Source organism: Amblyomma mixtum, chromosome 3 (genome assembly GCF_055824585.1).
Source record: "Amblyomma mixtum isolate Tamu chromosome 3, ASM5582458v1, whole genome shotgun sequence".
Lineage (NCBI taxonomy): Eukaryota > Metazoa > Arthropoda > Arachnida > Ixodida > Ixodidae > Amblyomma > Amblyomma mixtum.
Window position 1 is genome coordinate 123438321 of NC_143014.1, and position 12043 is coordinate 123450363.

At 45.9% G+C, this 12043-nt stretch overlaps 1 protein-coding gene across 2 annotated transcripts in view; it reads right to left on the bottom strand.

The window, feature by feature from the left end:
* Megf8 (multiple EGF like domains 8) overlaps positions 1–12043 on the bottom strand; it is a 139793-nt gene that overhangs the window by 15464 nt on the left and 112286 nt on the right. For both annotated transcript variants that reach the window (XM_089581048.1, XM_089581046.1), the window contains exon 36: positions 8134–8239. In XM_089581048.1, the coding sequence (XP_089437174.1) occupies positions 8134–8239 (106 nt within the window). The remainder of the gene's footprint in view (positions 1–8133; positions 8240–12043) is intronic.

The window sequence follows — 12043 nt, forward strand, 5'->3', positions numbered from 1 at the left end:
GACACGAGCAGGAGGAAAGAAAGTGACAACGAAGAAACCAATGGTCATATGTGACTATACAGAACATATGGGTGCAGTTGACCGTGCGGATCATTACTGTGCGAGCTACGCATTCTGTCGAAAGACAATGAAATGGTGGCGAAAGCTTTTCTTCTGGCTTCTAGAGGTTTCCATTGCCAATAGCTTTATTTTGAGGCGCACACAGCTGCAGAATCATGGTGAGAAAGAACAGCGACACCTGCAGTACCGCCGCAACCTCATCCAACAGCTGGTGGGTGACGTGAGGGCTAGAGCCAAAAAGCGGGGCCCATCTGCGCGGAACGAGTGCGAGGAAAGGCTAGATGGGAAGAGCCATTTCATCTACAAGCTCCCAAGCCGAAACAGCAAGGACTGTGCTGTTTGCAGCGATCGAAAAACAAAAGGAGGCAGGAGGGAAACTGCGTTTCTCTGCAAAACCTGCAGTAACAACCCTGGCCTGCACCCAGGAGATTGCTTTGAGCGCTATCACACGCAGCTCAAATATCGGTAGAGGAGCTGCCTGCAGAATGCAAGCGAAAAAATAAATATCCTGCGAGTTTTTCTTCCACAGTTTGTGTTATTCATCGCGGCGCCACAAACTGGCAAAATAGTTTCGGACCAGGACAGCCAGAAAGTGGGTAAAAGTTTCGGACCGCAAAGGGTTAAGCGGCGGATGTAGCACGTCCTGAGTACCGCTGACCTCTCTCTCTCTCTCTCTATATATATATATATATATATATATATATATATATATATATAGGGTAAGGGAATGAGGGGCTCGTTATAAATATGAGAGAAGCCAACAGCCACAGAAACCAAGGGGCACAGGGGATTTTTAATTTATTTACTTACTTTGTGGTGTTGATCAATTTAGAATATTACTGAATATGTTATTGCTTAAAGCTAATTGATTAGAAAAGCAGAAGAAAAAACAACCACATGCCGCCGGTGGGATCTGAACCCACGACCTCCGAATTACGCGTCCGGTGCTATAACATATTCAGTAATATTCTAAATTGATCAACACCACAAAGTAAATAAATAAACTAAAAATCCCCTGTGCCCCTTGGTTTCTGTGGCTGTTGGCTTCTCTCATATATATATCAAAAATTATTTCTTGGCAGCTGATTGATTAATATAAGATAAAGTCACCAGAACTTGAAAAACATAACAAGATTTAATTCACGACGTTTCGGCTGGAGGACCAGCCTTTTTCGAGTGTATTACAGTATTTGAAACAAGCAGCTTTTATATATATATATATATATATATACAGTCGAACCCGGATATATCGAATTCGAAGGGGATCGGAAAATAGTTCGATATAGCGAAAATTCGATATACAGATATAGGCTAAAACTGCACTCCCGATCATAACAAATTGTGGCTTACCGTTTGGAACAGCCGCGAATCACATAGTATGGGCGCGCAATGTGAAAGCGCTTTATTTCGCGGAAAAAAAGATCACTAATTTTGGGCTGCGTTTTCCCCTGGGAAACGAAGTTCAAAACACTGGCCTCGATCTTCTCGAGACTGTCCAGGTGCGAGAGCACAGTGCCTTCCATTTCGCCGCAACAGCGCCGAATCAGGCTAACGCTGACGCCAGTTCAGTGGCTGCGCACGGACACGTTTCTTCGACAACACAGTTGCCCTCGTCGTCGCTGGAGTCGGCGTCTTGAACGCCAGCTACCGCTTGAACTTCGCTGTCAGCGTTAAAGTCCTCAACAGTCACTTCGGACGGAACGGCGCCGAGAAAATTGGACAAGTCGCGAAACGCGTCGTCCAAGCACTCATCGTCATCTAAATCTTCCGGACATTAATCTCCGGCCACTTCAAGGCCTGCCTTGCCAAAAAGTTGGCTACTGGGGCCTGCTTCACGTCGCGCGTTGAAACACAGGCACACACAAAAAAAAACACGCGAGGCGCAGATGGAGCGATAAGAGCGAAGCCTATGCGAGCGGCAGTCAACGCGGCTGCGAAGGAACGACAGAGGGAAAAGAAAGAGCAGGGAGAAAGATCGGCGCTCTGGGCTTCGTTTTTTTTTTTTTTTTCTGAGCTCTCTTTTCCCCAGACCCACGAGCGACCGTTTTCTCTCTCTCTCTTTCCCCAAGAAGCGTGGTCGCCGCGCGTCTCCGTGCGGCGCTCTCTCTTCGCTGATCTCCAATGACCTTGACGGAGCACACGCCGGCGGTACAGGAGGAGAGGAGGAGTGGGAAAGCTCGCGCCGGTGGGGCGCAAAAACGGGGAACAAAAAAAAAAAAAAAAAGGGCCCTGCGCCTGCTGACTGCGGAAATGTTCTCCGCTGAGGCGGCTGAGGACCGGACAGGAATATCTTTGGGGAAAGCGCACCTTCCAGGGGCGCGGCGCGGCGTTCGATATATCCAATGTCCGGCGAAAATGGAATTCGATATACAACGCAACTGTCCTATACTTTTACATAGTATTTTCAAGGGGGTAATCTGTGTGTTCGATATAGCCAATAATTCGAAATATGCGGGTTCGATATATCCGGGTTCGACTGTATATATATATATATATATATATATACAGGGTGTCCCAGCTAAATGTAACCAAGCTTTTCAAAAAGACGAAGTGCCCTAGCCCCGTTAGACCAACTGAGGGTTGTTGCCAGTCGCGTGTCCTAGTCTGCAGTATTTTTTTTTTCATTATGCAAACTTAAGTAATTAGCAGAGATTAATTAGCTAACTTTTTAATTATTGCCTTCAGGATGAAAGTGTCAATACAAGAATTGTAGATCCCATAGTAAAATAACCGGTTGCAGTGTTTGCAAGCAAGTACCACTAATACAGCTTCCTTTATTTGCCTTAAAAGAAAGCCCGCGAAATACAAAAACAACCACATGATATGGAAGCAGTGTCAGCGCTCCCAATCGACCGGTCAAGCAATGACATCCGCGTATGTTTGCAACGCTGTCCCGAACTGGGTACGGCGTTTTGAGGTGGTGCCGAGATATGCGTCAGGAACTGCTTATGCGTCATGGAAAGTAAGCGGGCGCTGCTCTTCAAGCAAGTGAAGCGCGGCTCGCATGCAGCGCTTTTTCAGGCGAAACCACTGCCGAACTTGCACCGTCACGCGCTAAAGAAGCGGCCGCCCAAGCGCCCTTGCAAGAGTTGCTGGCGTTTATCTCGCAACCACCGCAAAACGCCGAACCCCGTTCGGGACAGTGTTGCAAAGGTAAGCAATTGTCGTTGCTTGATCGGTCGTCTGGGAGCGCTGACACTGCTTCCCTATCATGTGGTTGTTTTTGTATTTCATGGGCTTTCTTTCAAGGAAAATAAAAGAAACTGTATCAGTGGTACTTGGTTGCAAACACAGCAACCGGGTATTTTTCTATGGGATCTACAATTCCTGCATTGACACTTTCTTCCTGAAGGCAATAATTAAAAAGTTAGCCATTTAATTTCTGCTAATTATTTAAGTTTGCATATTAAAAAAATACTGCAGACTAGGACACGCGACTGGCAACAACCCTCAGTTGGTCTCACTGGGGCTAGGGCACCTCGTCTTTTTTAAAAGCTTGGTTACATTTAGCTGGGACACCCTGTATATATATATATATATATATAGGTGGAGGTGCGGTGTGTGTGTGTGTGTGTGTGTGTGTGTGTGTGTGTGTGTGTGTGTGTGTGTGTGTGTGTGTGTGTGTGTGTGTGTGTGTGTGTGTGTGTGTGTGTGTGTGTGTGTGTGTGTGTGTGTGTGTGTGTGTGTGTGTGTGTGTGTGTGTGTGTGTGTGTGTGTGTGTGTGTGTGTGTGTGTGTGTGTGTGTGTGTGTGTGTGTGTGTGTGTGTGTGTGTGTGTGTGTGTGTGTGTGTGTGTGTGTGTGTGTGTGTGTGTGTGTGTGTGTGTGTGTGTGTGTGTGTGTGTGTGTGTGTGTGTGTGTGTGTGTGTGTGTGTGTGTGTGTGTGTGTGTGTGTGTGTGTGTGTGTGTGTGTGTGTGTGTGTGTGTACACCCCGCACCTCCACCAAAATATGTACCGGAAGATAGATTGCTAACCAGCAGAATACGGCAGCCAGCCAGCGCGAGACACTTCAACATCTTTAACTTCAACGTCTTCGAAGACACTTCAGCGCCACCTGAGAACACCAGGTGGCATTATATATGTATATAATATTAACCCATCAGGCATTGCTAAACTTATTGATACATTTAAAATTTCATTCGTTACCTGGCCACAACTGCATTAATGCTGATAAAAAAAAAAACCTTTGCTTGTACTTCTTTAATACTAAAATTTTTCAGCAATCGCTCCATACCTCAACAAGTGCCTACACAATGGGAAATTGGGAAGGTGGTTCCAGTACACAAATCACGAATTAGAACCTCATCGGCGAATTATCGTCCTATCTCACTTATCAGTACAAGCTGCAAATTATTACAACACGTGATTTTCACAAACCCTGTTAACTTTCTCGAGACTAATTCTTTCTTCACAGCCGCACAGCACGGTTTTTGAAAATCATATTCATGTAATACTCGACTTGTCTGCTTCACTAACAAGCTTCACCTTATTTTAGACTGCGCATCAGAGGCTGACTGCATTTTCCTCAACTTTTCTAAAGCTTTCAACAGGGTATGTCATCGCTTATTACTTTTTAAACTAAACCAACTGAACATTGATCATAACGTTCTGAAATGGATCGAATGCTTCCTTCACAACCAATCACAGTTTTTTTCCACTAAAAACTATGATTCACCTTTCAGTGATGTTAACTCGGGTGTGCCTCAAGGGTCAGTAACTGGACAGCTTCTGCTTCTCACTTACATCAATGATCTTCCTTCCAAAGTAGCCACTAACATTCATCTGTTTGCTGATGATTGCATTGTTTTTCACGAAATAAAATCACCTAGTGATGCTAACCTTCTTCAGAGTGACCTTACCTATAATTCTACTTAGTACGATGATTGGCTCATGAACCTAAACACTGACAAATGTAAAGTTACGCGAGTATCCTGACACGCTAACACTACTTCCCCAGATACTACTTAAATAATGTTTCCTTAGAATTTTTCGCTGCAGATAAATACTTGAGCATCCACAATTCTGCAGACCTCTCCTGGCCACACCACAAGTACATTATTAGCAGTGCTAACCGCACGTTAGGCTACATACGCTGAAAATTTACGAAAAGCCCGTCATCACAAATTATTGCTTTACAAAATGCTAATCCATTCAAACCTGAAATATGCAGCTGCTGTATGGGATCCCCACCATGAAAAACTAATTACTTCGCAGGAGATGGTCCAAAACAATGGCACACATTTTATTTGATCTAACAGTGGCGCAAGCATAACTAGCATGAAAATTTGCCTCTTTTTACAGCCCTTAGCATGCTGCCGAAAAATAATCATTTGTCTTTTTTATACTGTATTTACTCGCATAATAGGCGCACTTTTTTTCCAGAAAATCCGGCTCAAAGTTCGGGGTGCGCCTATAATGCGGGGTAAAATTTCCGGGAATTTTTCGACTCGCAAAATTGAACATACCGCATAAACGCACTAGTGTACAGGCCGCACCCCGTTTTCCTGAAGAAAATATTAAAAAAAAATCCGTGCAGGGGCCGCACCGAAACTTTCCACGACCCTCGTGGGAATAGCCTTTGAAATGCACGCACCAAGGCCTCCGCGATCAGCTCCGGCTGCGCGCAACGGGCGCTTGATCGCGGAGGTCACACACGTGCACACGAGCTTCCAGACACCGCCCACGGAGGGCGCCCGAGGCCAAGCTTATCATAATCATCGTTTTCCTCCGCCGCGAGCTTTCGCTATCTATATCGCCATCAGCATCACCAGCTCCACTTTTTTTTGTTGTTGTCAAGCACGGAGGAAGATGTTGTCAAGTGCGGGGATCTGCGGTAGCGCATTAGTTTATCGTGGTTTGTGGCTTTGCCGCCGAGCGTTGCTGTTTTAGCTCGACGGGCAAACACCTTAATAGCTACACGGCTGGGAGTTTGCTCTCGAACACGGCAAGTGTGTGGAAAGTCGGAAATTCGACGTGGCCGAGAAGTGTGGCAGTTGCGACTGTGGCGTGCCTTAATTTTCGTACGCGACTCCAGGTGCCGAGGTTTTCGCGGGCCTAAGTCGGGAACGTTTCCAGCAGGAGATAAAGCTTTCCAAACAGACGTTTAAAGTAAGCAGCCCTGAAAACTGTGTGCGGCTGTTCTACGCGATGTCGCTGTACAGAGGCGTCCACTTCCAACCTGAACACCGCTCCGTGCGGCCAGCGCGGCCGGTGCTCCGTGGTGCGCCTCTCGCGGGCGCCTGGGGAAGTATTGCGCGCAAGCGCAGTGACAGCTGTAGGCGGGGCCTTCGCCGCGTCGTCTGCTTCAGCGCGGCGGCTCCGCCAAGCAACGCTTGCTACGCGGTGAAGCGAACTTTGCTCTTGCTATGCGCAATACAACGACAGTCCGGCACGGTTGTGGAGAAGCGCAGCAACCGCGCTTGGTTCTGCATAGCGCGTGATATATCGGTGGCGTTTGCCCCTGTTCGTGTTTCCTTTCTTTCTTTCTCTTTCTTTCTTCCTTCCTTTTTTTCTTTATTTCTTTCTTTCTTTCCGCCTTCCTTCCTTCCTTTCTTTCTTTCTTCCTTCCTTTGTTTCCTTCTTCCTTCCTTCCTTTCTTTCTTTCTCCGAACTTTGAGGTAATGAAAACAATCATGTGAGTCCGGGGAATAGATTGGCTGATTGCCACCAAGGAGCTCAGCAGATGAGTTGTTGAAGTGTCCGCACAGCTTGGGCATCTCATTCACACATGGACCAAATTTTACACGAGAGACTTAATCGCAAGGAAGGAAGGAAGGAAGGAAGGAAGGAAGGAAGGAAGGAAGGGGAGGGAGGGAGGGAGGGAGGAAGGAAGGAAGGAAGGAAGGAAGGAAGGAAGGAAGGAAGGAAGGAAGGAAGGAAGGAAACACGAACAGGGGCAAACGCCACCGATATATCACGCGCTACACAGAACCAAGCGTGGTTGCTGCGCTTCTCCACAACCGTGCCGGACTGTCGTTGTATTGCGCATAGCAAGAGCAAAGTTCACTTCACTGCATAGCAAGCGTGGCTTGAGGGAGCCGCCGTGCTGAAGCAGACAACGCGGCGAAGGCCCCGCCTACAGCTATCACTGCACTTGCGCGCAATACTTCCCCAGGCGCCTGCGAGAGGCGCACCGCGGAGCGCCGGCCGCGCTGGCCGCACGGAGCGGTGTTCAGGTTGGAAGTGGACGCCTCTGTACGTGCTGTGGGTCCGCAGCAGCTGCGACGGCAGCAGAACTAGTGAGGACTAGTAGTCAGCTCAGCAAAAACTGTTAAAATAAAGACTGGGGGGGCGGGGGGCAGCGAGGCGTTGGCTTGCAATCGTGTAAATACAGTATTGGTCACAGTGCCAAGTTCGGGGTGCGCCTATTATCCAAGTAAATACGATAAATTGTACCATCATTTCACTCGACAGAATGCACTCATTACTGCTCTCCACATTGCTGCCACAAGGTTGGAAATACAACATTTAACACCATATCAGCATATCAGTCCTTCATGCCTCATGCTTCATGTGAATGGAGCCACCTTCCTGCTGAAATCATCCACACCAATAAAAAACAGCATTTTTGCAACGTGTTAATGAATAAATGAATATTAGCAGAAAAATTATTTGTAACACTCATTGTTATTATGTATTTCTTGTTTGTAACTGCTCCCCTCTTTAATGCCTCTGGCCCTGAGGGTTCAACAAACAAACAAACAAACAAACAAACAAACAAATGTGTTGTGGTATGATGCAATGACATGCTGCATGTTATTTACTGATATGCAAGTGCACAGAAGCCTTGACGGCTGTCAATGCATCGATTTTATGCAAGGCCTAGAGTAACCCCGTGTGTGCTTCTTCCTTGTGATGACAGTCAATTCTACGAAGGATATGCAAGTTCAGTGATGTGACAAGTGCGAGATGCTGTAGCTAGAGAGCCCCACTGGAAATGTCACAATGGTTGGCATTGAGAAAAATTCGAAATTTCTGAATGTTCAAAAGGTTTGAATACTTTGACCAATTAAAGCCCTATGCAAATTGAAATGAATATGCTGTCTCTATGAATCGAATCGTCCTTGTGACTTACCCTGTGTCTCTGGATCCAAGCAATAGTCCTGCTCGAGGCGCATGTGACGATAGCACTGATGCCCGTTGGTAGGAACGCCCTGAAAGTTCTCCTTGCACTTGGAGCACTATAACACAAACAGAAAAAGCATGCATCAGTAATGGGATCATCCAACCTGGATACTGACTCCATCACACACATTACTGTACATGGGCATGCATACATACACATACACAAGCACACAAGATGTCTCCCGACAGTGAGTAAGAGCTAAGAAGCACATGCTTTGATAAGCTTATTTACGACTTTAACTCGATACACGAATACGAAAATTGATGTCTTGAACCATGGAGAAATGCCAGGTGGTAATAATTAATTCAGAGCCAGCCCTTGACTATGGCAACTCCCTATCAGTCTCCCAACACCTCCTCCTTCATACCTTCTTTCAAAGCATGATTCAGGTGCTCGACCTGAGTGAGACAGTTATTGTGCCTTTCTTTTCCTAGCAAGCAATAATAATTATTATTATTACGAAAAAAAAAAACAAAAAAAACAGGCAAAACCTTAACAAGAACAAGAATCTACCAATGTAGCTACAATCAAACCTTCAACAGCTAAACACTCTCAGACTTTTCGCCACCCCCAAGACGACGAAGAGATAGCTACTAGCTGTACAGTACTGCTACCAGCAAGAGCACCCACTCCTCAGCTCTTTCTTTTGCCTTTTTGCCACTGGTCAGGCTCAGCTTTGATAACAGAGCCAGTGAGTAATATTGCCTGCTGGTTGTATCATAGGTGGCCACTGCCAATGATAGAGCAAAAGGAAGAAAAGGAAAAAAAAAGTTGATGAAATATGACCACTCGTCCACCTGGATAACATTCCCATTGGCCAGCAGGTGAATTAGCTTTAAGTGGCAACAAACATAAGATGCTAATATTACTACCCCAGAGAATGCAATCAGGAATGCAATCAGGGGATGCAATAAGGGTAAAATTATCGTCCTGCCTATCACAGAACTTCAGTTATAGGGTTCTTAAGTTGCCAATCCAGAAACACGGATGCAAACTTTCCTTCCTGTTTCTGAAGTGGCGACTTCAAAACCCCATAACTCAACTTCTATGAAAGGCAGGACAATAATTTTATCCCTACCGCATTCCTTGATGTCAAGAGAAGCCAATGCCACACATTTCAGCAAGTTCCCTGCAGCAAAGTTTTTTTACACGTTCTCTTCAAAAGACTTGTATAACATATTGTATAGGTGCACAAGGACTTGTTTTACATGAAATTAAATAACATATTTAGAATCAGCACACAAAATTACATGTTCCCACAAGACTGCATAATTGTTACTTCATTAATAAATTTTTTTTTTTCGAGGACCAGGCCTCCCCCTTAAAGGGACACTGAACCAAAGTAGAAAATATGAATACAGTAACCCTCAGAAAAACTGTCAAGATTTTCTCTTAGCAGAAAGGTGGTCGCATTCCTTATCCACCGGCGAAGAGGGTTTTGCAATTCGTGAACCAGTGTCCCGTGCACATGTGGACATCACCAGGTTGGTGGCTTCAACAACAAAAACCGCATCGCAAGCAAGCAGAGCAATTTGCTGCAGGCCTATTTCAGTGTCAAGGGAAAGCACGGATGTACTCTTCTGAAGTGTTTTCTTCATTGTCAAGAGTGACTCACCGACATTGTGGTCATGCTGATGAATTAGTGTACCGTGTCTCTTTGGATACGCTCTCATAAGTGATTTCAGCAAAAGACATTGCACAGCAAGCGAATGAAGTCATGTGTTGTTGGACATTTTTTCGCATTGGGCCCTGGCAGTTCAGCGTTTGTGAAAGTTACTGATCATTAAAGTCAAGAACAGCAGCGGAGAACGTGCCCTGGTGCAGAACCTGCGTCTCTAGTGAGGATACAAGAACATCTAGGGCCAGGCAAGTAATAATCGTGAAATAAAAGAAGGTGCCAGGAAAAACAATACTACAGATAGTTGGAGTCTGTCCATTTGCATGAACTCGCGTCCTACCCATTTTTATGAGTAACGTGCGAAAGCGAATTTGACAAATCCCGAAGTTGTGAATGATTTTATGTATATAAGTTCGCTCTCGTCCTACCATAAGCTTGCCGTCCTGGTTAGCTCAATTGGTAGAGCGACTGCTCCGGTGTAGCGGTGGTCCTGGGTTCGAACCCCGGACCAGGACGAATTTTTCTTTAACTACGAAGTTTCTGAGAAAGCTGTTTAGCTTTCCTTTGTAGCCGTATGGCTGCGCTCAGGTGGATGCCAATGAGTAATTACTCCCTTATTACAAATCTACTCCACCTTGGGGGATTCCCCTAAACATTTGACCAACACAGTTCCCACTTCGAGTTATTGATCAATTCGCTCTCGTCCTACCATAAGCTTGCCGTTCTGGTTAGCTCAATTGGTAGAGCGACTGCTCCGGTGTAGCGGTGGTTCTGGGTTCGAACCCCGGACCAGGACGAATTTTTCTTTAACTACGAAGTTTCTGAGAAAGCTGTTTAGCTGTTTAGCTGTTCTTCAAGCTGTTTAGCTTTCCTTTGTAGCCGTATGGCTGCGCTCGGGTGGATGCCAATGAGTAATTACTCCCTTATTATAAGTAAAAGAAAAATCCGGATAATTCGAACTGCTGGCTCGGTCTTGGCCAAAGCCCATGTGAGTCTACAGCGTTGGATACTTGCTAATCAGGACGGCACACGTGCCGGTCTAGTTAATTCGAACGGACACCCGAAGGAGGCCATGTCCAGGTATGACCAGCACGACAGAGATCGTTGAAACAGCCTTACTCAAAACCAGAGCGACAGAGATCGTCGAAACAGCCTTACTCAAAACCAGAGCGACAGAGATCGTCGCAACAGCCTTACTCAAAACCAGAGTTCCAAGTTGCAGAGTCTCTCTGCACCTCTGATGTGCGCGTGATGGCAGGCGCTACAAAAAACGGAGGGCCCTGTTTCCAGAACAGTCCAACCGCTTAGTTACGGCTTCGCTTTTCTCAGCTTCGTGCCAGCCCGCAGCAACAGTGGCTCAACCATCCAACATCCACCAGTCAACTCAACTGAGTTGAGCACAGGTTCAGACCCCGAATGGTGCATCGCTGGTGTTTTCTTTGTCATTTTTTTTTCTCTCGCTGCTCCGGTACGCTGAAGCGGCATGCTCGTCATGTGCCGTCCACTGTTTATGCAATAAATCCTCCTCACACGTAATGGTGCCGCTAATTATGGGTGTGATGCGGTGGCCGCAGAGCTCTACCACACCATACTGTGAAGGATGCGGGAGGCCCTTACGATTTTGGAGCAGTTCTGCTTCAATACTCCTGACAGTATGCACAGAATAAAGCATTGATGGAAACACGAAGGACAGTCACTGCCACGCTGTTCTCATCTTAAAATCAGGCAACCATTGCCCAGTCTTTCACTAAATAAATTTACCGTGATGCAAGCAGTTTTGACATTTTCTTGATAAATTCAAACTTTTCGATAATTCGAACATTCTTTCTGGTCTCATGAAGTTTGAATTGACAAGTTTTTACTGTACCCTATCTGAGTGCATTTTGAAGTGCACGTATTGCTTCAAAAACATGAGTTTATTTGTAATCGTACACCGAGGTGAAAGGAGCTTATGCCATGCTTATCCGTTCTTCGTGGGTGGGAAGTACAGCACTATTTGCGAAATATTTAAAAACGTATAGTTCCCCAGGAGTTGCGAGCGAGAATAAATTTCACCGCTGCTTGCACTGCGGCTGAGTATATTCGCTTGTGTGAATTCCTTGGCATCCTGGTTTCTTCTTTTGTGATTACACTGATCTGGTTCTTTGATGTGAATTGGTGCTGCCTATAAACACGAACTGGCGGTGAAATGCAGTTGTTTTTGAGTCGGTGTAGTAAGGGCGATATATTGTTGTGACCCGT